This window comes from Falco peregrinus, chromosome 9, assembly GCF_023634155.1.
Source record: "Falco peregrinus isolate bFalPer1 chromosome 9, bFalPer1.pri, whole genome shotgun sequence".
NCBI lineage: Eukaryota > Metazoa > Chordata > Aves > Falconiformes > Falconidae > Falco > Falco peregrinus.
This window is the reverse complement of record NC_073729.1, coordinates 38,112,500-38,139,310: the sequence shown is the minus strand read 5'-3', so window position 1 is coordinate 38,139,310 and position 26,811 is coordinate 38,112,500. Positions and strand designations below refer to the sequence as shown.

The window sequence follows — 26,811 nt, the reverse complement described above, 5'->3', positions numbered from 1 at the left end:
CTGTCTGCTAGTGTCCTCCATGCACACACTGGCTCAGGGCTGCAGTCTCTGTGGCAGCTGATGATGCTCTGCCTCTCTTGAGAGGGATACCTGCTCTCTGCTGTAGCAGGGGCTGAAGTGGGGGCTAGCGCCAATTCAAGCCCATTGCAGCCCCCTCACCCCTAGATTCCTGTGTTGTAGGGCAGCCCTGGGGGCTCTGCACCCTCCCTGGCACTGGGCAGGGGCTGTGGAAAGATGGAGACACCCAGCCTCCAGCCAGGTTTCCCTTGTGTAGCTCCAGGGAAACCCCTGAGCAACTCTGGCAACAGGAATAGCAATAGAGCATCCCCCTCACTGCATGGGCTGCTGGTGCTTTGTGCTCGTGGTGAGGAATGTGGGCTGGAGCCAGGACTCAGCCAGGGCTGGGAGCTGCCAGACCAACTTGGGGGTGGTGGTCTGCACAACAGCAGGGGGTCATGGCCAGGTAAAACACAGTCAGCGCCTGCCTCCCCCCCTGCAGTTATACCTGCCCCTCCTGTGGCCTCAAGGGTTCCTGAGCTGCACAGAGGTGCCTTTGCCCCGGCCAGGCCCTGAGGACTCCCAGGCAGAGGCTGGACAGAACCTCAGGGACCTGTACCTCACCTCCACGGGTTCCAGCAGGGCTCAGGCACACCCTGCCACGGGCGATGAGCAGACATTTCCCACAGAAACAAGGAGAGTACAGGAAGGACAGCTGGCATTCCCACCCTCCAGCACGATGCTGAGCCTGCTTACCCAGGGTGAGACACAGCTCTGCCCCCCTCCCACCACAACGTCCCAGGGCAGCTGCTGGGACTTGGCTGACCATCACGAGGCCCTGTCCTAGCTCTCAGCCCCCTCTCTGCCCTGGGCAGGCTCAGGCACTACATCAAGTGCAGAAAAGCCTTGTTAGCATGACACTTTCATTCTTCTCATGCTGCAGCCAACACCGGCCCAAAAATACCCACATGGGAATAAGGCTTCAGGAGACCCTCCCTGGCAGCTGCATCCCCCATTGCTGGGCGAGAAGGAGTGCAGGGTGTCACACTGTGCCCCAAAACTGTGCAGGTGGATGGCGAAGTTACACATCGCAAGGGTCTGTGAGCCCCCAGGGACACATGGTCAGTGGCAGTACAAACCACCCCTGCTCCTGCTTCCTGCTGCGTGTGGGCCTCTTACCTGGGTAATGCACTTCCCTGGGCATGCACCAGCCTGGCTCCACAGTCCCCCCCCAGCTTCAATACTGCCTGGGATGCTGGACTTCAGCAAAAAGTGTGTTGAGCTGGTGTCACTGGAGTCCCGCAGTCATCTGGCACACATGGCATTCACAGGAAAATCAGAGCTGCAGAGCAGGCAGCTGTTCCTGGAGAAGCACAGGGGCCATGCAGCTGGCATGGCAGCAGCTCATGTAGCTGAGGCAGCCCCACCTGCTGCAGCCCTCGGGCCAGGCCACAAGCCCAGTGCACAGGCCTAGCGCGGGTGCCCGGGCTTCGCTTCCCCTGCGATGCCCGGGCTGTGGGGCAGGCTCAGCCCGCTGTGCCACCTGAGGAGAAGCACGGGGGCCCGAGGCGCGGGCTGGTTCGGCATGGGCGCCGCTCTCCTACTGCCCCGGGCCCAGCCGCGCGCCGAGCGTGCGGCGTGGCAGTGCCCGGCCTCCCGCAGCGGGCGGACTCCGGCCCGGCCCGGCCCTGCCACCGCGCCCTCACACCGCCCCGCGCAGCCACTTCCCCCGCAAGCACCGCCCCCTCCCCGCCCTCTTAGCGGCCATTCGCCCCCGCAGTCACATGGTCTGTTGTAACTGGCTGACAGGACCAGCCCCACCGCCTACTGGTTTACCCGGAAAGACACGGGAAGCCCGCCCCGTACGCCTTCTGGGGGCAGCCATTTTGTTGCAGCCGCCATTTTGTGGCTGGGAGCGGCCATTTTGTTAAACGTCACAGTGTCCTCCCACAGGTCGGCAGCCATCTCTTGACACCATCGTACCCACGTGCTCTGAGGCGGCCCTGTGATTGGCTGCCCCCTCCCTGTGCACCCAGGAGTCCGCAGGTATAAACATACATACATTTATATGCAATGTATGTATAGAATTATTTTTATGAAGGTGCATATAAACATGTATAAACACATAGTTTTCAGAGATATGCTCTATTTCTATACACGTGTGTAATTCATGTGTATGTATGTACATTTATGAAGCTGTGGAGTTTAACGCTATGCCGCCATGTTGCCACAGGTACAGGCCAGCTGAAGGCCAGGGAAGGCCCCGCACTGCTGTCCCGCCCCGGCAGCGGGAATCCCTCGGGAGCAGCCTGGCACTGCAGGAGCAGCACCAGCGCTCGAAGGCCAGCACAGGGCCATGGCTACGCCGCCCATCACCCCACCATGGCACCACAGCTGAGAACAAAGGGAGAGAGACTGCAGGCAGCTGTAAATTCACACTGCATTTATTAATTTTTTTTTTTTTTAAACGGTAAGTCAGCCAGCTGTCCTTGCTGCTGTAAGTTCTTCTCCTCCAAGGTGGCAGGAAACAAAATGAGAGTCAGGCGGGCACAGGCACCTCTGCCACCCACCTCACTTGGCGACCCACCAGCATTGCCGTGCCACTGCAGCCCACCGAGGGGGAGAGGGATCTCAGCCCAGGGGTTGTGAGCATTTGACAACTCAGCAAAAGGGGCTGCTGCCCACAGACTGCCCGCCCAGGACAACGCAGCACTTCAGGCCAGCTCCCCAGCAGCAGCCTCAACCACTTTTGAAAGAATAAATTAAAACAAAACAAATCCTTTCCCTGCCATTTCCATTTCAATACTAAAGATCCCTACAACTGCATCTTTACAATCCTCCCCAAAACCTGACAGTGCAACCCAACAAGTCAGTGTCTCTACCCACAAACTTCAAAAACCAATGCTGAATTTCAGTTACATTATGGCTAAGCTTCGACAGGAGCCCAATTCCATGTTTGAGAGTTTATGGTAGGTGGACAGAAATCTGAGAGCACCTACGCATAGACAACACTGGACAGTATACAATGGTCACTCAGACATTCAGGATTTTGCTTTTATTTTTTGCCTTCTGGACCACCACCACCCTCGCTGAAACTTCTCTAGGATTTCTATCCCTGCCCCCACAAAAGCAGCACACAATCTCCCGAAATTCATTCAAGCAAGTGAAGGAAAAAAAAAAAAATCCCCAGCAAGATCACTCAGGATGGGGCCAAATGCTTATTTTTGAGAGGGTGGCAAAGAATTGGGCTGGTGGCGATTCTGGCTTCAAGAAGCCAGACTGAAAAGGAGACCTACAAAGGGGAAAATGGGCTAAAAAATATTTAGCAATCCTTCCTCTACCCAGAGATCAGGGAGATAAGGAAAAAAATAAGTCATCTGATTACACACAGGGTATATATTTTTACACACACTTTTACACACATCTAGATATAGTACATGTAAAAATATATGCTATACATATGCCCATTCTCACCAAGGTGCTTTTAGTACACCATCTGCACTGTGTGCATGGGCATGTATACGTGTGTATGAATTAAATGTACAGGTACTACTAAGTGTATATGTGCATATGTACACATACATACAGGCAGGCAGCCTACCACCAGCTACCTGTGCGTTCCTCTTTGTACAAAACCCAGTCCTCCCACCCTGAAATACCGTTACACTCTCCCCAGCCCTCCCCCTGCTTCCCCAGCCCACTTTGAAACAGGTCCCCCAGTGTAGCAGCTTCTTCCTCAACAAGCAATTCCAGGAAAATAATTTTGTAAAGGGAAAAGGAGAAGGAAAAAAAAAAAATATCAAAGTGAAGCATGTGTGGGTCGCACCCATAGTTGCTCTGTGGCCCTTCAGCTCCCCTCCCGCACCTGGAGCAGGGTACTGTGCTCTCAGGCTCAACCAGCCAAGCACTGCCCCTTCCCCCTTTGCCAGCTTATTGCACATGTGTTTCTGGGCTGCATTTCAACACCTGTGTGTCACAGTCCACAGACCTTGTCTTCCTCTCACTTCAGTAAACCAGAGGAATACAAACACACTGCCCTGACCCTGCCCACCCATCCTCCCCCCACCCCAATATCCCCATCAAAAGGAAAAACCAAGAAAGGCTGCTTGCTAGCAGAGTGCAACAGTAGTACACACTGAATGGGTGTTCTCTTCGGGAGCTCTGTGGAAGAGAGGTTATTTCTAACACAGTAAACAAAGCCATGCAAAGGGTGGGAGAAAGGAAGCAGAAGGAAGAAAAAATAAAGGATGAGAATGAAGAACCAAACTGAGGAGGAGGAAGAACACAGCATGGCAAGTGCTCAAGGCTTCATGTTTTGTCCTCTTCTTGTAAACAAGCTAATAATTCTCATTAGATAGAACAAGTAAAAAGACTGAAGTTCCAAGTCGAGGGGCTGGAGTTTCCAGGAGTCTGTTCAGTCCATTCAGCAACACCATAGCCAAGTGAGAAAACGAGGGGTATTTTTTTCTTTTTTTTTTTGTTTGTTTTTTTTTTTTTTTAAAATCTTCATTACTTAAAGCTGAGAGAAAAAAGCCAACTCAGGAGCCCTTTTCAAGGATGGCTCATTGTCTCTAGACTGAATAAATCACACTAGTTTAGAGAGAACCTTTTTTTCCTTTTTAATGACTTATAAAAACCACGCGGTTCCTTCCTCTGCCCCTTTGCTCAAAGGCGGGTCTGTGCCTCAGGTACGTAGATCTCAATGCTATCTGCGCTCTCCGTGGCAGAGTTCTGCCGGACGGAGGCAGCCCGCTTGGCTGCCATAAGACGCTTGCGAGCTTCCTGGCGCTGCTTGTCTGAGTCAGAGGCTTTGTCCCGGTTCAGTTGGGATTTGGACTTTGCTGGCTTCTTTGGCACTGGAGGGGGTGGTTTCTTCTCTTCCTTTAGGGAGACAGTAAGGAAAAACCCAAACATAAAATAAAAATGCATATACAGAAGCTTTCTCTCTGATATGGCAGGGACCCTCACAGCATGAGGGACCAAGCAACAAGATTGAAGTGTCAGGTGAAAGAAGCAGAAGCAATTATTGAACAAGACTCGAAGTCAGCTTCCCCAGTTTCTAAAGATGTGCCATTTTGCATTTCCACAGTACAGAGGCCTTCCATGAAGCAGACTAATTCGCAGACTACATCTGGCCCCGCTACAGGTCAGAGCACAGCACAGGCAGTATGAAGACTGAACTTGATCTGGAACTGCAGAATTTTAATATCCCAACCCTGCCCAGAGCCATAGTTCTCCTTCCTACCCTTGTATTTAGTCAGGCAGCCGGGCCCAGGGACACAGCCCGTGCTGCATTTTCAAAAGGTTCCAGTAGGTGTTTTTTATACTACTCAAAACACCATGAATAGTTAAAACCTATTCATACAGTACTTTTAACACTAGAGGCCTCTGTATCACTGCTTTAAGCATACACCACTGCTCACCACTCTGGCCTGTCTTCATCATAACACTTTTTCCCCTTGTACAAAATTGCTTCCACTATTACTCAAGAGGAATGGTCTCAGTGCATTGCAAGGCTGTAAGATTATATTGTACAAGTGCAAGGCCATAAAAGCCCTAGAGATGATCTGCTTGCAGACAGAAACAGACCCGATACCCAAAATGTCTGCGAGGTGCTCTGGTCGCTCTCAACTGCCCCACACTCACCTTTCTCTCCGGTGTCTCTGCCAATTGCCAGCTATTAGCTTTCAGGTGGTACAGCTCATCAAACTTCATGCTGATGTCTTCAATGGACAACTGCAGGAGATCCCAAAACCCAGCTAGGTCCTGGGCTGTGGGTCTGGGATTGGCATTAGGGTTCTAGAAAGAAAAAAAACACCCCAAAAAACTTTAAGACTATACCCTCCTGACAAGCAGAGCAGTCTGCTCACATGTTCACCCCTTGCAAGTCTACCTGCCCGACAACTGAAACTTGAAGAGCACACAGGAGACACCAGCCCTAAATACGCAAAGAAATGCCATCATTTACAGTCTAAACTGTTTCTGCAAAGATCAGGAAGCAGAGATCCTGACTGTATTTCTCTTATAGGAGCCTGAAGAAGAATCCTGAAAAAGACACTCTCTTCTCTGTAGCAGAAAGCAATACCTCCCATTCTCCCCAAAGCTTCCCCAGCTAGTGCTAATCCCACAGCAGCAACCTCCAATTGAAGGCCCCCAGCACGTGATTCAGAGCTACAACACCATTTCTTACAAAGATCGGGATTTTTGGGTGGATAATGGAAATGGACACAACACAATGCAAAGCACAGCTGTGACACCGGGAGAACTTGCATGCCAGTGTACAGCAAGCCAAAGAAGCCAATACAGCTTTCACAAGCAAAATTACTCTGCTACATCCTCCCCCAACATCTGAAAAATTTTAAGTAGCTTAAGTTTCTTCCAAGAATAGAATTTTGCCAGTTCTGAGACATCTGAACTGCCGACCATAGGCCTGGATAGTCTAAGGAAAGCATGGGATCAGACCTGAGCAACTCTGCACAAAGCTGTTGGAAAGTCTGGCAGCTAGTGGCATTACTGCTTATCTCTCAGCTATGATCAGCCAGAGATCAGCAAGAAGATGCTCAGCACTTCACCCCCTCCTACACCCTCCCAAGTTTCTCTAAGCTTTTTTTGCAAGCGAAGGGGAATTCGCCTCTGAGGAAGTATGCAAAATCCATACCACGATAAAGCTTGAGGGGAAAAACAGAACACAGATTGCCATCCACCCCGACATTAGCCCTGTCCAGCTCTCAGTAAGGGCAAGCCCTTGCATTACATTTGAAGGGATCAGATTCAAACAATGCTTTGTGATCAGTAAGGGACAGTCCTGTTGGGACAGTTTTACTGTCCACATAACCTACATGCTAAGATAGCACGTCTGGAGAAGAACAGTAGACTTTTCAAGTATTCCCCCCTATTTGGCAAAACCTCAGTGTTCACCTCAGGAAGCCCTTTATAAGTAACAAGAAAGAGGCAGTTTCCAGGATACAGAGCAGTATGGCTAGTTGACAGTTCAGACCCACAGAAAGACTTGGCATATTCAGCATGCCCTCAGCAGCAGCAGAGGAAAATTCCCCTGCGCTCATGTAAGCACCAAGAACTGCAAACATTCGTCCCAGAGCAAAGCCCAAGACTGCCTATTCAGAAGAGGTGGAGGCAATCAGCCTCCCACTGCTCAACTGCTGTCTTAAATTAGCACTCATCCATCATGACACGGTGGTCAGGTTGTAGGCTACAGCTGCACTGGCTTTGTGTTAACAGTAGCCTGCTAATACCTGATCATGTTCCTTTAGTGCTGTCAAAACAGATACATCCCCCTCTTCAAAAAACAGGAGACAGATCCAGACTCACCAAGTTTTGTTCACAGAGGCCATGGAATTGCTGGAACTTCTGCGACATTAGTAACTGTGCACTTCCCACTGCACTCAAGACTTTTCCTAAGACTAGGGGGGAGAAAAAAAAAAACAGAAAGACCTCAGTTGAACAGACTATAAAATGCAGCAATGAACTCTAGTGTTCCTGGAGCAAAGAAACACTCTTGATTCATTAGAAAAGGAGTTTCAGAGATCCCCAAAGAGCTAAGGGCTCTTGGGGAAAGATGTATTGAAACTATAATCTACATCTGTCTTGTGCCATCTCTTATTGCTTCTTCTAGAGCAGGTCAAAAGCAGGCCAGACTGAGAAGATTACATCACAGTTGGCAGAAAGTATTTTAAAACTGCTTTCAGCCCATCAGACAGAACACCAGCACAATCTCAGTAAGCAGATCTGCTGGCACCTGCTTGCAGATCATAACCTCCTCTTCCACTCATGCACAAGGTGAAGGTAGCAAGGGGCAGGAGAACCATTTCCAAACTCCACTTACCCAAAGGGATTAAAGTACTGGCAGGCTAGGGTTTTTAATATCCAGGACTTCATGCTGCTCTTACTGGATTTTCCAAAGAGCCTCTGGGCATGGCAACATTCCAGTACTCATTAATGGAAAAACACTGCATGGACTTTTCCCTTCCAAAGACACAGCTGAGAGACCCACAGTGCATGCAACTGCACCATGAACAGGGATGAACTGATTCCCCTCTCCTCCCTGGTCTGCTGCTGCACCTACTGAATCAGTTCTGTATGTTTATAAATCTTGGTGGGAAAAGTGTAAGCTGGGCTCCCTCTGTACCCAACAAGTTCTCACTTACAGAATCTACTAGGAGATGGCTCTTAGAGGTCACAGACATAGCATCTCACTAGTCTTGGTGTCTTTTCTTGCCAGAGTACTCCTGCCACAGGCTAAACAAAGGCATCCCCTGAGGCAGGGAGAGGCCTGGCAGTGCCTGTCCAGCTTGCCAGCCTGCGGAGCATCTTAATGCAATAGGATTAGAGATTAGCTCCCCCAAGCCCTAGCAGTGACAGTGAGCTGTAGCTGAGTCTTACCATTACTTCACCTTTCTTGGGTATTAAAAAAAATAAAAGTTGAGACTCACAGATCCTGCCCTTTGCAGCCTAGTCACCCACTTCTGTCACTCTGCACCAAAGGCATGATCTTCACTGCAAGAAGCACAGGTTTTGCCAATCTATTTGAAAATAATGGAACAAGCCCAACTGGGACTGATCCCAATAAAATCAAGTGGCCTTGTGTTCCCTGTGCACATGCTTTTGGTGTATTCAGCACAAATTCAGTGAAGCCTTCTCATATGAAGAAGCCTCCTTTTTGCTGTGAAGACAAATCCACAGATTCAAGAGATCAAACAAGCTTAGAAGTCATGTTCATTCTACCCCACTGCCAACTAAACTTTCACTTGCCACTTGAGTACAATGGGTTAGGCACGGAGAAAGATCCCACAGCCTCCCTGAAAGAAATCCATTTAAGCTTTTAGAAGTTTGGAATGGTCAGAAGCTGCACTATCTCCTGCAAGCCTTATATGCTACATCACAGTATTATTTCTTACCCCATCTACTAGAGGAAATTACCTTTTCCTCTCCAAAGAAAAAGCATTCTTTGTCCCATACTTATCTCCATGTTCTGCCTCTGAGGGCTATCAGAAATTTAACTGCAGAAAGCTGATTCAATACTCAAGTTATAAGTCTTTCTCAAGAGGGAGTCTAGTGTCCAGAGTCTGACAACACCTACCTTCTTCAGAGAGATTGTTCTCTTTGGTCTCCTGGTCCATCTGGCGGCACCAGCCTTCTAACCGCTCTGTTTCTGCTTGCAGCAGCTTCAGAAACCAGTACCCATCCCGCCGGCAGGCTCCTGGCTGCGTGGGTTCTGATGGCGAGGCGGAGGATGTCTCAAGCCAGGGATCAGGAGGAGGAAGAGAGGAAGGCTCCAGGGCTGGGTCATTGTTTTCTCCATAGGAGAGGTTTCTCTTAATCTGTGAGGGCTTGGCTGGTTGCCTGGTAGTGGCATCAACACCAACAGAGTTGTTGTGTTGGGGGCACTCAGCGAGGCTTCTCTCAGATGATTTACAGCTAGAGTTATTAGGTTCCTGTGTGTCAGAGTCTGTGTCCTGTTTGGAGGACATGCTGCGAGAGTGGCTGTTTCTAGAGAGATCAAAAGCAAACACTAAATAACAGAACTCAACCTGGCTGGCCTTGCACACCAACAGTGAAATGCATTTGTTCGTTATGCCTGCAGATGAGTCTCACCCTGCCCGCCCCGCCCCTCCTCACACACACAAACACACACCACACATTCAGACAGACAAAATCATAAGGTTGCCTGCTTACTGCAATAGGCCGTTCAGACGAGAGGACTGACGCACAACTATAATTACATCTTGTACTTTTTAATTTCAAACTCCCATTGATTTTGCTGTTTACAGAACAAGTGCTTTTTGCAGCGGGTATGTGCTGTGGAGGAAGAGCTCTCCATGCGTCCCCATTCAACACCACTCATTGGAACAAAGAAGGGGAGAAGGTCTAAGCGATGTGGGGGAAGCACAATTTGAAAGAAAGGAAACTACAAAAGCTTGCGTCTTTCACTTACCGCCACTCGTCCTCTACCTGTACCCCGATGGACTGGAATTTGGTGGCTGGTGGAGGAGGCTCCTCTTTTGCCACTGGCTGAAGACAGTCAACCTTATTGAACAAGAAAAATACAGACAAAAACAGACACAAGAACTTGCTGCTGGAATTCACATCAGTAGACCAGAAGTGCTGCACACACACATACAGCATGCTGACACCACACGCCAACTGGAGGGTTGTCTTAGGAGAGGCACAAGACTACTGCTCAGGTCCACCTCCACTTGAGCATCAGGACTGTATCTTGCCAGGCATCTGCTCTAAAAGCACTCTGCTCTGCCATCCACAGCCGTTTGTACAGTTGCGGCACACTGGAGAAGGGCTGCGTGTCCCCAGGGCACAGCTGTGTGTGTGGCATCCAACATGGGCACAGGACAAGAGATTCAGGAGAGGGTAGTGATCTGATTAAGACTGACAGCAAAGCTCAGCTTCCTCTCTCCCAGGGACTGACACCCCTCCACAGCTCTGGATAAGAGGGTTAGAAGGTTTTAGGAAGGAAATCCAGGCTGTGGGGCAGGTGGCTTCGGAACCAGCTCAGAGAAAGGAGAGGAAGGCAGGCAGTTAGCCTCTCCAGTACAAGTTCTCTTGCCTTGCTGCCCTTTCACCATGTTTCACTCTGCTAGCCCTGCAGAAAAGCCTTCACTCTCACATGTACTTATTGCCAGCTAGCCTTACTGTAAAGTCAATGGAGAACTTCCTCAGCACACACAGTGGCTTAAAGCCCAAATCCTGCATTTGGACTTGCCCAAGTACTCATGTCCCTATCTGCAGGTAACAGCCTGCAGCAGTGAACCAGCATTTGGGACAGTCAGCCATGTGTAAGTGGGAAATCTGTCCTCAAGAAGAGTGTGCAACTGCAGATGAGTTAAGTTTTGCCAAATAAAGCATGGATTTACTCTACTCAGTGGGTTCTCATTTGACTATATAATCAAAGCTCATTTCCATAGATTTCCACAGAGTTAAATGCTTCCAGCAAGAGAAGTAGCAACCTGCTGGGAACAGCGAACAGCAAGAAATTGCTCCCTCCTGCCTACAGCCCCAGGACCATTTCACACTGCAGCAGCCCATGCTACATGGGTGTCAAGTAGAAAGGCCCACCTCTCGGAAGAGAGTTGTCCCAGGAACCGTGATGGACAAGATGGATGTGAAGTAATATGTAGTACAGATCACAGGCATACCAGCAGCAAAAGGCCTCTTTAGAGGGACTCATCCAGTTAACATTGTCCCACTGCTTTATGAAACGTTTAAATTTTGTACTAAAAGAACTTAGTCCTTTCTGGTCTGTTATGGAAAGCTTCTGCTGTATTTCACCCCTGGGAACACAGGAATTTAGTCTGACAAGGCAGTTAGCTTCTCTTGCTTTCTAAGTGAGTTCAGAAGCACACCTGGTTACACAAAATGCACACGCTAAATGGATAGGTTAAGGACATTCCTTGGGACAAAGAAGAACAAACTATTCCATACTTGTATTCCTATAGATGACAGCTTTCTTTTGGGGATGTTCTCCACTTTAGGCTCTTCGCTAGTTAGAGTCCCTTTGTCACTTTTCAAAGTTGCATTTTTCTGGGGTAACTCTGGAGTCTCTCTCGCTGGAGTCACAACACTTCCCCTCGTCACACTGGGTGTCCTGGTGCTGTCCAAGCTGTCTGAAGAATTGCTGAGCCCCGACTGGCTGGTCACCTCACTCTTGTGGTCCTGGCTGTCCAGGTAGGTGTCCTGTGCTGATTCAGTGCTGCTCTGCACAGTGACAGAGATGAACGGCTTTGATGTGGTCCGAGGTGGGACAGGAGGTGGAGTCTTTTTATATGCCACTAGGCATGATGAACCTGCAGTAATGGAGGCGGGAAGAATAGAGAACGCAAAAGACAGATTGCGGGGAAAGAGAGATACAGTAAAACAGAAAGAAAAAGCAGGTCAGTCACAACATCCAAGAGGAGCCTCCAAGTAGAAGCTGGAGGCAGAAATGCAGAAACGGCCTACAGCCAGCAGCTCACACTGGGTAACCCAAACCAAAGCATAAGGGGAAGCAGAAGGCAGAGCCAGAGCTAGCTTGCAAAAGAAGTCAAAAGGAATACCATGATGTGTGAAAGGCTGGAAATGGAGTAGAGGTATAGAAAAGCCTCCCAAGAATGCTACAGGGTTTGGCAGGTGTAAGTGTCCACACTGGGGAAATTTTCTTTGGCTAAACCCTATGTTTTAATGTCCTAGTACAGCCAAGTGCCTCAGCTCTTTGTCCCATCAGTTGACAAGTTTCAGCGCCTGGACCAGGGTGGTGTTTTTTCCTATAAAAACGGAAAGCCATAAAGTTTGTTAGATGCTGATGGCAGGAACAAACATCTGTGAAGTACCTTAAAAACCTAGCTGCTATGCATTAGAAGAAAATACATCATCTGGATGCAACAGTCCAAGAGTGGCAAGGCTGCTGCTGCTCCATGTCCCCAGACCCAACCAGTAGTGAGGCTGGAGATGTTTTCCCAGCAGGCACACAGAGCACACATCCACTACATGTATGCGTATATACGTGGCTGGCCACACAGATCACAGAAGAGCACCTACACAAACACAGACAGCAGCAACGGCCTCATCCTGCTCCTGTCTCTGGCTTGACAGGACGGAAGTCCATTAGCAAAAATGCAAGTACAAGGTGGATCCTGCAGCAACTGCTTAGGCACTCAGTCTGCCCAGTTCCTGCCCCCTGGATGTACAAGCCCCTGAGGCAGAAGTCCTACTCCAGTTGCTGTGCAGACAGAACAGACTCTGCTGGGCAGGGCACGGCCCACAAGTGCACTGACCAGCCACCCACCTACAGGCAACTGACCCCTTTTATTTCCTTACTCCTGTATTCCCCACTCTTGTTCCTCCCCAGATAAACAAAAACCCCTTTCTTGTCCCACCTTTGGTTCCTCCAATAAATATCCCGTTAAGTCCTGTGCAACCCCTGAACTGCACCCCATCATGTGTCCTGGCACTTGGCAGCAGTCTCCTTAGTCCAAAAGGTGACCTGGAGAGCTGCGCCCCATGGCTCATGACGATGAGTGTCACTCCTGGACACTGGGGCTGAGACTCTGCTGGGACAACCCCAGGAAGGGCCTGTACAGTGTTCAGTGCTCAGGGGTCTCACCTGCCGTTGTGTGTTTGTCCCTGCTTTGGGCTTGTGCAGATGGGCCTACGATGGGATGAGGGCCTCTGGGATGGACCTGGGAGTGGCCCATAGCTCAGTGAAGTTTTGCACCTCAAATTGCAAGGTCCTACCTCCCACTGTCCTGCCCAGTCCCATACATAACCTCCCCCAAACCTGCTGACAGAGTGATAGATATATATGCAGATACAGACCATTTTCATTAAACAGTACAGATAGACCATTAACTTCACCATTTCTATGCCCAAAGTAGCTACCAGCATATTAACAATTTTAGTACCATGTTAGAGACCAGTCCTCTCTGTCAGGAGCCCTGTGGCTATTTGGGGACCATGATGGCAGGGGTACCTGCTGCTTCCCAACATTACCTTCCACCCCCAAACTGCACTGCATGCATGCCCTGGGAAGCTCGCAGCAGGGCACTTGACAAGTGTTTTGATCTTTCAGGACAATTGGACACAACCAATTCTGGCTCAGCCCATCAGAGTGCCTTCTGTTCCCTGCATAATTTGAGCACAATTAACTGAGAAGTATCAAATGAACCCAATCCAGACTGATTACAGGTATGGGAAGGGATGTTTTAGGTGACATGAGCCTCTCAGCAGATCCTTTTCCTCACCAGACAGGTGTGTGTCTGCCTGCAGCAGAGGCTGACCACACTCACAGGGCACCCAGGAGGTGTGTCCCAGCTGCCTCACAGTCCCCAGTGGGGTCAGAGCCAGTCCTGAGCATCTCTGGGAGCCCAGCCATACTCCCAGTGAAGTTGCACAGCTACACCATGTGCCTTATTGACAGGATTGACACATGCCTATACTTACACATCCCAGTATCTACCATATTAACAGCTGAAGTTCCACTTCAAAGAAGTAACTAAAAGGGAAGGGTAACAAAGAAGGAGGAGATCTATGTTTCCAAAAGCATTTCTATATGCCCAGAGATGTTGAGAGGTACTGTAACAGCACTACTGCTACAGGAGGACTAAGGAGCCTGTGACAGGTTGCCAACCAAGCTGCCTTTCAGTGTGAATCTGGACAGGAGCTCAGGAAAAAAATAACTGGGACAGGTTACTATGTCTGGGGACAGAGTTATTTTTCAGCTTGATTAGTCTCTAGCATTGGCATATGTCACGTAAACTGCTTAGGGTAGTCTGAGCCCACAGCTGCTGTGTCTCCAGCTAGGGACAGGAACTTATGCACTTAAAAAAACCCCTACAATAATTCCCTAAAAGGTCAGATGCAAGTACTTTAACTTGTCAAATTCACATGCCAAAACACAGCTACACACATCCTTCAGCCAATACTTATTTGGTCATGTAAATAGCATGCAACTGCATTGCAAGTTCATCAGTATCAGGCAACGAAGAGCACTGGCATTCATTTCCTACCTGGCAGTCCCGCTTCATCACCTTCCCCATGCAGAGTAAAGCCCCTACACTCAGGACAGCAGCAAGACCTGCTGCAGATGCTCAGGCAGCCCCAACTCAGAAGTGTTTAGCATCTCCAGGCAAGTCAAGCTCACCACTGGGATGCCTCTTTCAGAAGTAACAGATTAGTTGACGCCACTCATGCAAGCACATGTTGAACTGTACCCCAGAGCTGACCTTTGCCTATGGATGGTGCTTTACAGGGTCTGGTTCATTGTGCAAATGTACAAACTGCTAGCACAGCAGGCGGCTCAGAGGTGCTGAAGCAAGTCACTGCAGGATCACTCCTTTTTCCCCATGTTCTCTGCTGGACATCCCCAAAAGCCTCGCTAGGTGTAGCGTACATTTGGTCAAGTCAAAACTTGCGTTGTTACATATGTTTACCTACTCTGCCCTCACAGTAGAAACCTTATTAACTACACCTACCTGACAGAGCACTGCAGGCAGATGGGTAAAGCACTCCTCGTGTGAGCACAGCTGCAGGAACTTTGCCCCACCACAGAAAACTTGCCTGACTGTACAACTGAACAGCCTCTTGGGTGCATGCTGAAATAGCTCATCTGCCACCAATGCCTGCTCCTGCGTGACACCACCGCTGAGAACTGAGGAGAGTTCAACCATAGACATGCACTAGAGCAGCCCAGCTCCTTGGCTGCTCAGGCACACCTTACTGCCCTCTGAAGTGAAGCTGCACAGGGCTCTGCCTGCCAGCTGCAGGGAAGGAAGCCACTGAGCAGCCCTCAGATGAGGAGTGCCCACACAGCCACTCTGCCAGGGCTGCCTGACCAGACAGCACAGTCTTAAACAGCTATTGCAATTTTGGAGCCAAGTCTTATGCCCAGTCTTGCACAGCTCATCCCAACAGAGCAGCGTAGAAGCAGCCTGAACAGAGCAAGCACAGAAGTACCCCCTCATAAGCTGTGGCTACACCACCAGAACACAGAACACTCATGCTGCCTTGCATTGCTGTACCAGACAGAGGGCTACAGCAGCTATTACCCAGGACAGGCAAGAGATTTGCTGTGGAGAAAGCATGTCTTCACGGCGCTCCAGTTAAATACCCTGTCTTGCCACTCCACACGGCCTCTGTTCTTGCCCCAGGAGCATGCCCAGCCCCAGCACACCAGCTGCATAGTCCCCTGCCACCCAGGAGGGAGCCTCAGACACCATCCCAGTTGGAGTCCAACCAATGGCAGGGGTGTGGTGGTTTTGCTGGCTTGTTTACCAGGAGCACAGCTCCAGTTTCCCAGCTGCTGTTTACACCCGCAGGGCTGTAATGTAATTGGGGAAAATAAATCAATTGCTACCCAATATCCAACAACACAGCCAGGCAAAACAAGAGGAGGGCAGCGTATCAGCACAGAAAGGCAGTAGAGTTTCCTGGGGAAGATCGATGGTGTTCAGGGTCAATAAGCTAGATCCAAATGCATCCTTAAACCTACCAACAGACAGTATGAATACTGTTTGTGCTACTCGATACACAGGGGGAAACTGCAGCATCCCCTTGATTGTTGCTAAGGATCTTTTCATGCCATTCAGCTCAGCTGAAGAGCATCCCAGGTTCTGCTAGAAGGCAATCACACAGTACCAACAAAAAAAGCACCCTGTTTATGTACCTGTAGTCAAAGGGTTGACTACATGAACTATAAAAACAAGTTTATGGCTCTAAAACATTGCAAACGAAAGAAACACAAAAATATTAGAAGCCTTGAATAACCAGGGATGCTTTGATTAGTGCAACTGCAAATTAACCCCACCGAGGCCCTCTGCTACCATAAACCTGGGACTTTGACTGTGCAGCAAACCCAGAAACCCCACGTTACCTAAAATCAGTTTCAAAAGCAAAAGTCAGTGCAAGCTCATCTAGAGCAGTCTGTCCTTCTCCCTCAACACAACTCTGAACTAAGCTGCAGTGTTTCTTGCATCTGTGGGAAGAGGCATGATACTGAGGAGGCCAGGAGCATCCCTACATTTCTGTAGAAGTGTGTTACTGGACCACCCAAGTAGGCCCTCATGGCTCAGAGGTCAATCCCACCAGTTAAGTGTTCCAGTTGCTGACTTACCCCCTCAAAAGGGCTACAGCTCAACAAAGTATGAAATTGCTCAAGTTGCTGCAGGTCACAGCCTATTATTTTAAAAATCAGCTTGTGGTACACTGTGGAACTACAATTCACATGGGCACTGGAACCAGTACACACCTTATTCTGCAGCACCATCAGCTAAGTTTGCTTGTGAACATCAGCCACACTCCAGAAAGGTGTGGAAGAACAAAAAAGTGTGGAAGTTTTGCTTAAATTTCCAGCTTTGCAGCACTACTTTTCCTGCTCATAGGATCTTCTAAGGCAAACTGTTAGAATTCACAACTGTGCTGTGGATGATTGATTTTTGGAGGCAGCCATGTCTGTTTATAGTCTTTCTTGCACAATTATTTTTAGAAAGCACTGTGTTTCCAAATTAGCATCTTCCACTGCTGCTGCTCTCAGCAGCTTGGGCAATATCCACCGATTTAGACCTGGGCAGAAAAGCAGTGTTTCCAAAGCCTTAAGCTGGAGAGTCCTGCTGAGCCCCAAACCAGCTGGGCATGCTGTGATCAGCTCCTCCCTTTAAGAGAACCAGGCATTTGCTTCTTGAAAGACTAAACATAGGAGCCAAAGTAATACTAAATCCAGCATTGCCTTAAGAGGCCCCTGTTCAAACAATACCAGGCTGTGCTTACCTGCTCAGTACCTTGCAGCACCACCAAGATGATAGCCAAGGTATGTGGTTTTAGATTTAAATATCATAATCACCCTCGAGTGTGCATCTAGCATGAAGTGTCTGGCTGTTTTGTTGCTATGGCTGATTCAGTACAGCCTGATGATATTTCTAATCATTCCAATAACTTCAGGGACCTGTTCAAGCCATCCTCAATTTTGTTAAATTGTCTCAAAGGCTCCAAGCCACACTCAGTTGTGAAGGCAAGTCAGACTGCCCTCAAACACATGAGCAGGGCTCAGACTGCTATCACATTCCTGCTCCATGTATCCCCCTCTGCATAGGAAGATCTGAAAAAATGACCTCATTTCCTCATGCATAAAGCAACATGCTCTAAAATAATCCCTCCTATGAGACAACTCATTTGTCTTCTAAATGAAACAACCCAATAATCTTGCAGCAAATAAGAACCACCATCAGCTGCATTATTCCCTTGGAGATTTTGGTTTCATGTCTTTGGGCCTGTTTGCCACAGGGTCTCACAGATGTAAGGAGTTGCATTTAGAGGCAGTTTTCAATAGCAAACTGGAACAGCCACATTCCAAGCAGCCTGACCTCTAATTTTCATCAGCTTCAAAAACACTTCAGGGTTAAAACTATGATGAACTGCAGGATGGTTTATTTGCAGAGTCCAAGTAAAAACGATCCCCAGTGACAACCGATCCCCAGTGACAACCGTTACTGAAGACAATACAGGTATTTACTGATTTTGTTGTTCACAGCAATCACGTCGGACCTTATTTTTCTCCTAAACCAAAATGTTTCTAGCCTTTACAGCCATGGCCACAGCAGAGGCCTCCTCAAATCTACATTTGGCTTGTATAGAAGCTGTTTTAAGTATTCTGCAGATTGAAGGTCAAGACACCTGCATCTGTTAGAGACACAGCTGAGAAACCTACCCAAATTTTATTAGTCAACAGGAAAATATTTCTATCTAGACAAGATAGAGAATCCATGTGAGGATGGCATCTCTTGCTCTGAAAGCATGGCTGTCTTCAGAGTGCTGCAGAAATTTCAGAAGAAGTCTTACACTGGCTAAACAAAACCACACTCAGGGAAAGCAAAGTTAAGTGACTACGTTCATTTGAAGAGACCGTTTATGGAAATGTTAAGAACACCTGCTCCCTCAGTGTTTTCCTTTTGTAAATCTTAGTAGTATTGATCTTTGAAAAAATCTCACCTTGATAGTACATAGTGGAAAACAGGCACCCGACAGGAAAGTATGTTGCTGACTGACTAATTTGGGGAGTCAGGGATGGGCTGTGGACTCTCAGGTCCCAGTCCTCACTCCACCAAGCCGCAGTCTAAACCCAGTAGCACCCCTGAGTGAGCATCTCACCCACCTTACCATGCAAACTGTACGCCATCTCTGTGAAAGCTGAGCGTGCCCATAAAGACTTACAGAGTGACCGGCCCAGTAAAACCCTTCTGAAGCTCTTGGATAATCAAGAGGAACATTGTTAGCACTTCACCAGTCCCCACAGCCCTCAGCTTTGTTTGCTGTACCTGCTTTTTACTTATGATCAGGGAGCTGATACACAAGCCAGGCTATGCTTTTAATCAGATGACGGAGCATGCCCCACTTGCTCCTCTCAAGCAGCAGCACCAGGGAAAAGTACCACCACCTCTGCATTACAGCCCTGCTTAAACCCAGCTCTGCTTAAACAGCAGTTAGCCTTACAGTAAGGATGCTACAGATGCTACAGAGAACACCCACAGACACTCCCAAACCCATCTGCAGCAATTATTATTGGGGCTTCTCTTTGTATTAGAAGAGACATTATAATCTCTCCCCACCCTCCCCCAAACTAATTTTCAGCACAGGTTTTAAAGCAAGTTGGAGCAGCAATAGGCAACTCCACCCTGCTCCACACATCCAGCAAGCTGTCCATCTGTCCTGTGGGACTCAGGCAGGCCTCCAAATCCAGCTAGCACAGGGGAGTAGCTTAAGAGAGCATTCCCTTCCTCTCCCTGCCCAAGATATTAATTCATTATCAAGAACCAAGATCCCTAAACCCAACTATCCTGTCTCAGGAAGTCGCTGGGAAGAGACAAGCCACGAGCATGGTCCCAGGAGAAGCATAACCGCAGCTCTGATGGGGTGGGGGTCCCTGATCCCCAAGGACAAGGCACCTTGCCTTTCACGTGCTAGCTCATTGCCTGCTTAGTGGTGGCACACACATTTTCCCACAAAGGGCATGAAGTGAAGGGAATGGTATACCAGTTCAGCATGCCTTTGCTCTGTACTGGGAATCAGGTTGTGCTTATCCCCTCAACACCCTTGCTAATGAGGGCTAATGCTTAATACACCAAGGGATGTGAAGCAGCACAGCTAGAGAGAACCCAAGCCCACAAAGCACTGGGATCACTGTCCATCAACCACACTCTGCAGTCTCCACTGAGACCAGGCTCCTGCTCCAGGAATTCAACCATCACAGAGGAGTCCCCTGCATGCCCCAGCACACTACTGGGCAGCAGCACATGGACTGTCCTGCCAGCTTGTCTTACACAGGTTGAGCATCAGAGACACCAAACTGATTCCTTCTGCTACCAGACCTTGCCTTGGCCCCAGCAGACCCTGTTGACATGGCTACACCAGCACAGCCAGGGCTGCAGAAGCCACCAAACCATACAAGTCTGCTTCCATAAGCCTACACAGGCAGGCTCAAAGACAGAGATGCCTCTTCCCCATGAAGACGTGCAGCCAGCCTCCAGCCAAATCCCTGGCCATGCAGCACCCCTGTGGCACAGAACAGTGAGCAGAGGCTATCAGAGAAGTGCCAGTGTAATCTTAATGTTACCGAAATCTCGGAATGAAGAACTTATCGACACCAATGTGATGTAGATAAGCAGACACTTTATTAATGGCTGGGTGCGTGAGTGAGTCTTCTCACAATCAGCACACACCAAGTCTCAAAATCAGACACCATATATAGAACTTATTCATACGTATTCATTAAGTATTCATGCATAATCATAATATTTTCCGTAAATCATTAACATATTCTCCTCCTATATCTGATCCCGCACAGCAGAGCTTAGAAAGGTCTAGAAATGGGTCTGGGGTACAATTTGGGTACGTGGTATATGAGTCTGTGGTCGCAATCTCCCCCTGCTGGAATTACCTTTTACTAAATTTCACAGTTTCTTGGCAGGTAACCACAAGCTGTTCCAGTCGACTCTCCCCAGTTTCCATTAATCTTATATTCTGACATTTCAATACACTTTCTACATACAGAAGACTAGTCAAAGACAAAGAAACCTTTCAAACCCTAAATTTATTACCTAAGTTTTAACAATGATTCTAGCCCATTCTTCTGGCCTTGGTACGGGATGTACAGAGGATCTCATAGCAGCTTTTACTGTGCAACTATAAGTTTCATTAAAATATATTTCTTATCCTTCTATATTTATTCTATAAAATAATTTTATAAAATCAAATAATCAATCAAATAAAGTCAATCTTAACTTATTAGCAAATCTGTAACACTAACCCTATGGCAGGTTTTTACAAGCGTGGAAAGCTCTCAGTGACAGGAGTCCAGTTTGGCTTTAAAGCCACACTCAGATACGCCATTTCTTCCAGTGTGCCTTTGTCCAGGGGATGCAGAAATAGCAGGGAAGCAAACCCAAGTGGGGGTATCAACAGTGCTAAGGAGCCCTTGTACCAGGCTGATGGCAGACCTGGCAGGACTTGTTGCATCACCCAACAGCCTGTTTACTACACGGCTGCACAGACAGCTCCCCCTGAGCCCCCTCCTCACTTTGGAATCCTTCCATTCACACAGCACCACGCTGGCTCTGCCTGGGCATGAGTCATGGCAAGCACGGGGGAGGAAGCGAGTCCCTGGCTGTGGCAGAGCGAGGAGGGGGCTGGCTGGGAGAAACCTGAAGCCTTTCGGTGCATATAAGAACAGTCACAGGGAACCTATGCTGCTGCTTTTCCTGCCCCTGGAGAAGGCTGGGAACATCCCTGCCAATACCCTGCCTACACATCTGGGCCACACGACAGCTAGTTCTCTCCAGAGAATCATCAGGAAGGGGCTGAACTCTCAACGATCTGTGCCACAGAGGATTTCTAGACAGCAGACATTTCTATCAGATCCTGCCACTGGGGCAGGCCATGTGGACTTCCCTGCAGCCAGTGCTAGATCACACAGCTGGTAGGAGAAAGACTCAGCCTGGAGTATGTGCCACCTCACAGAACCCACCCAGGGCACAGCCTCTCCCTCCAGCACAGCCACCACATCTGGGCTGGTCGGCAGCTCAGGACACCACCACTTGCAGGGCTCCAGGAGATATGAGGTCCACTTCAGTAGCATATGAACCACAGCTTAGTGACCACGTATCAGCCAAAAGCTCATCAGGAAGTGAGACAAACTGCACTGAAAGATGCTAGTACAACAGGAGAGCAACAACCCCTTCTGCTAATGCTGAAAGCATCACCTACTTCATCCTCTCAATCCGGAGAGCTCTGCCTGCAGCAGTCTCACCCAGGTGCGGCAAATAAAGCTCCACCACAAAGTCCCACCACAAGAGATTGTCTGCTGGCCTTGTGCAGCAGCACAGACACACAATGCACAGGGTAGCTCTAACACCATCAGCCAGGAGATCAGAGAGACAAGACCTGCTAGCAGAACAGTAATGAGAAAAAGCAACAAAAGGTATCTAGATATTTGCATTCCAGAGAGGATTTTTCAGGAATAGCACTTATCACAGGCCCCATTCCTCCTTGCTTTTCAATACATACTGTGGCAGTTTCAAAATAATGACTCCTTCAGTAAAGGGCTGGGGAGCCTGTTACTGCTGCTGCACACTGCAGCTTTTTGTCCAGGGCAGTTTTGGCTCTGCAGCCGTGACTGGTTGTATTAGAAAGGCCTTGTGAAGAGCAAGAACTATGCAGGACATCCAAGACCATGGATAACATGCAGAGATGCAGTGAAGGGAGCACTGATCTGAACTGGCTGACACAGTATTACCATCACACAATAGTGACCAGTCTTTATGCTCCTCTCCCTGTTTAATGCCACTTTTTCTGCAAGCTTTGCTTCAGGTTATAGCAGCACACAAATTAATTCAGGGCATAAATGTGAACCAGACATGAATTAGCTAGTGCCACTAGGTTGCAAGCTGCCTCCCCTCTCCCTTTGCCACCAGGGGATGTTAACCTGCCACTGCTCTGCAAAGTGGCAAACTGCATGGACCAGGGGTTAGGTGTTTAGAGGAGACACTAATACAAGGAATGACTGAGAATCCTCCATTTATCCACTGCTATAGCCACTTCTAAGTGCACTGAGGGTATTAGTGTTAATCTTCAAAGTGTTTAGGAAAGCTAGTTTAATTAGACAGGTCTTAGTAGTTTTTCTCCAAGCTAGCAGGTTTTTTTATCCGGCAGAAATAAGTTCCACCAGCTAATTATACACTGCATGAAACATCCTTTCCATTTGCCATCACTTCACTTTATGCAATGCTACATCACTCACGGTGGCAGATGCCAATGCTTTTATCTTGCTTCTCCGCCACTGCAGAAGTCCAGGGAATCTTAACACACCTCCTCAAAGTCACACCCAATCAAAAAACATATGGCTAGAAACCATGCAGCACTGCTTGGTAAACCCAAGTCTGTTCTTGTCTATATCAAAGCTCACAGCTCAAACTTACTATTTTAGGATATGCTGACCACTAAAGCACAAAACCAAGTCATTCCTAAGCATATGCTCACATGTCAAAAGGAGACACACTGCAAGCTTTCAGAGTGCAGGCAGTAAGCTGCACCTTGAGCACAAAGTAAGCACACCAACCCAACTGCCTGCTCTCTCAGAAAGGGGAATTAGTCTGTCCAGGGTGGTACAAGCAGCAGTTACTCTGTAGCACTTCCCCACATACCCCACCCCGTCCCTTTCAGCTCAGCAGCCATCCTCCAGACCCACTAGTAACCCATCTCACTTTTTGTCCAGGACCTTTTCACACTTGCAGGAACACAAAGAGCTCCAGTATAGCAGAACCACACCTAAAGCTTTTGGGCAACCAAGCCAACCGACACTAGTTTGGTCCGTGGTGCTCAGGGAATGGCACAAAGGTTTTGCAAAAACTGCGCAGCTGCCGAGGCAATATTGGCATGGTCCCACCAACAGACAGTCATGGAAGCAGTGTGGACGGGTTACCATTATTTTAAGTGTACCATTTAAACACTGTTCACAGAAGAGCTGGCCAAGAGGGTGCTGAAAATGCTGATGGCAGCCAGCAACTTGTCAACACAGACTGCGATAACAGGAATGGGCCTGCACTTGTGTCAGCAATAGCTGAGTTCCCACTAGCATGAACAGGGCTCCTAGGGGACTGCTTTATGCCCAAGAACAGAAGCAGCCAGCAATTCTAAAGCCTACCTAGAAGATCTAGAAATTGCCTCCGTTACTGCCAAAAAAACCCATCACTTTATTCAGCATCAAGATTTTCACCACAGTTTTTGGTTACTGTATCCCAAGTTTTATCTGATGCAGATATGGACTTGCTGGCATCTGCTATTCTCACTTGCTCACAGGACAAGATTCCAGCTGTTTTAGGCAAGGGCAAGCATTCAGCAGTGCCACCAAGAGCAGCAGAGGTGTTTTCGCCAGACCTTTATGAAAAACTCCCCACACCCAAATGACTAGAAATTCTTCATAAGCTAAAAACAAACCACACCCAGCACCCACAGGGCCAGAGAAAGCACATGTGTCAGCAGATGGGGAGACAACACAACACAGTCTCTGTGCAAGGGAGATGGGGAAGACATCAGGCTGAACATACACTCTGTGCTTACCCAGCCTGTGAAAAAGTCTAACCCTTAGCCAAGACTGTCTTTCCACCTGGACATCTGCTGTCAGGCAGCCAGCACTCAAGATTTACATCTTCAAAGCTGCAACCATCAGGCGGTTTTAATAGTTGGATTCAATTGAAGCTATTTCCTCCCTTAGTATGTACAAACCAAGATGTGGCAACATTATGCTAATACTGAAAAATCAAAGTTAAAATTGCTGGGAAACTTCTGTTCACTAAGGCACAGGACAAGCTTTGCATGTTAAAGAAAGCTATTCCATATTCTAATTCACAATTTAACATGGCATTAGTTAATCTTAAGATTAAAAAAAGTAATCACATGAACAAACACAGAAAAGGCTGTAGCAGGTCGCTCCCTCTCCATTAGCATTAAATTTGACAGTGGTTAGCTGTTGCACCAACCAGAAGAGGCAATGCTGCAAGCCGCTCATCTGATCTGAAGAGACAAGGTAAGCCCTTGGAGTCAGAGCAGGCAATTAAGCAAATATTCCAACCTTCTAATCCTTTTGGGTAGGGTACTAGAACACTTTGGAAAGCATAGCTGTTATCAGTGCTTGGATTTCTGAATGCTGCCATGTGAACTAACCTATGTATACTACAAAGCTGAGCTGACTTTCTTCTTTCTCACTAGCTAAGCACAGGGGTACACACAGAAATGGTAGCATACATCCCCAGTGACACTGCTCACACTGTTCTCCCAGAGGCCAAGAGTCCCAGCTTTGATTTCTTAAGAATTTCAAATATCACAAGCACTTCTAGAACGATGGTCCCTTCTCCCATACTCCCAAGGGAGGGGTACCCAGAGTAAACCCAGCACTTTCTGGAATACTTTGTTTCAGGAATCAAGCAGGCCATTTGACAAAGGAGCCACTGTGCAGGCTGCAGCTCTCCAAGGAAGGAGCACAACAAATCCCAAGCATGAACTGAGAGTCTTCTCCAAATGCATCTGAGGCTCTAACATCTGTGACCTAAATAGCTTCAAGCCAACAAGCCTTCATCTTTACAGCTCAGTTTGGTTTCACTGGAGACTCCAAAACACCAAGCTTCTGGTTCAGTGTCCCACAGCATCCCTGTAATCTTTCGAGTAAAGAGCCCAGACCACCACTTTTCAGCCACAAATACAGGTAGCAGGAGGACTGCCTTCATGCATGCAGTACCTGTTCACCCACACTCATCTGGTCCTCCAGCTTGCAGAACCTGCCTTAAGGGTACTCTGAGGATCGAAGACTATTAACTAGAAAAGGGACAGAAGGGAGAGGCTAGTGAAGAGCCCTACCACATCCATTTAGTTTCTAGGCAACAAACCTAAAAGGCACTGTCTTACTTATGCTTGTTCTCATGCCATTTTGTCTGCCATGGCACCCTTAAGACCTACTCCTTTCTTACCACAGTCTTGAATGCAGAATTTGACCCCAGTAGGGTTAACAGTAAAACCCAGACTCCAGCAAAAGTATTAAATATCACTGGAACATCCCCTGCTGCTTTCAGGAACCTGCTCAGCTGCACAACAGACTACTTTTGTCTTCCTGCCTTGAAAGCTATGTGACACAAGACTTCCTGGCTTAATTTCCCATCCTGCTTATATTTATTCCTGTTTCCAAATGAGTGATCTAGTCTCCCTCTGCATCTTTCAACCCACCAGTCGTATAACTCGAGCTACAAAATAAACACCATCCAAATCAAACTCAGAAATCCTAGGGTTGTTCTGCAGGATATTCCAAAAAGCTTCTTCCCAGGACTCCACCTGTAAAACACTAAATACCAACAAGGTGAAGCAGAGCTTTCAGCACTGGCACTTTTGCTTTTCCTGATCTGTTGCATAACACAAATGGAAGAGGTTAGTCTAACAGGGGGGGAAGGAGGTAACAACCACTGATTTAGAGTGGCTTGAGGAAGGTGATGAGAATGATCTTGAGTCAGACTGTTTTGAATTTATTCCAACAAGAGAGAGTTAACCAGGTGTTTTTGGAAGAAGCCACTTTTTGCTGAAGCACAGCAAGACCTACCTGACCTTCCTGAAAAACAGTGCTCACTTGATCTCCTAGAGCTGATGGGCTTCCAGGAGAGGCTGCTGCAGGACAGACTACCTCAGCTATTCTTTAGTCCAAAGAGTTGTAAACACGTAATGAGCAAGCTTGCCATAGTGGCCTGTTTAGCAGTGGAGAACAGCCTTAGAAGCAGCCTATCCCACAAAGCTGTCATCTTCAGCTTTCCCTCCTAGCACATACAACAGTTTCACAGGGCTCCTCCCAAGTGTCTGCACTCATAGCAGGCAGCACAAAGATCAGTGGGGGTTTTTTGATTGCAAAGCCCCTGCTCCAAACAAGTACAGAAGCCTTTTGTCAGTTACAGAGTAACCTAAGCAGTAACTAAAGTGGTGCCATGAAAAAAACACAGAATCTGCTGGACTCTTTGACAGAAGACATCAGTCCAGTACCAAAACTAACATAACAGCTACCGTGGGAATGGCTTTGCTTCTTGTATCAGAAGCATACCAAGCTTAAAGTTCCAGAAAGGAAATTATGGGGCATTTTGCTAGGGGTCTCCACAATCACAACCTGACCTGAACAGCTGTGCTCCCAGTCCTTCAGAGAACATGATCAGAGGTCTCAGCACACTGGGGCTGTTGCTAACCATGCCTGTACCCATCTCCCCTTTCCCCATACCTCCGGCCCAAAGTTCGAGCTTT

General features: G+C 48.2%; 1 protein-coding gene across 4 annotated transcripts in view; it reads right to left on the bottom strand.

Annotated features, from left to right (window-relative positions):
• Nucleotides 1–2,423: 2,423 nt before the first annotated feature.
• Nucleotides 2,424–26,811, bottom strand: part of DLGAP4 (DLG associated protein 4) — a 157,200-nt gene continuing 132,812 nt past the window's right edge. For all 4 annotated transcript variants that reach the window (XM_055813525.1, XM_055813526.1, XM_055813527.1 and 1 more), the window contains 6 exons: nucleotides 11,452–11,813; nucleotides 9,950–10,041; nucleotides 9,095–9,504; nucleotides 7,327–7,418; nucleotides 5,644–5,796; nucleotides 2,424–4,878 (listed from right to left, as the gene is read on the bottom strand). In XM_055813525.1, coding sequence (XP_055669500.1) covers nucleotides 4,663–4,878; nucleotides 5,644–5,796; nucleotides 7,327–7,418; nucleotides 9,095–9,504; nucleotides 9,950–10,041; nucleotides 11,452–11,813 — 1,325 coding nt within the window. In that variant the 3' untranslated portion in view covers nucleotides 2,424–4,662. The remainder of the gene's footprint in view (nucleotides 4,879–5,643; nucleotides 5,797–7,326; nucleotides 7,419–9,094; nucleotides 9,505–9,949; nucleotides 10,042–11,451; nucleotides 11,814–26,811) is intronic.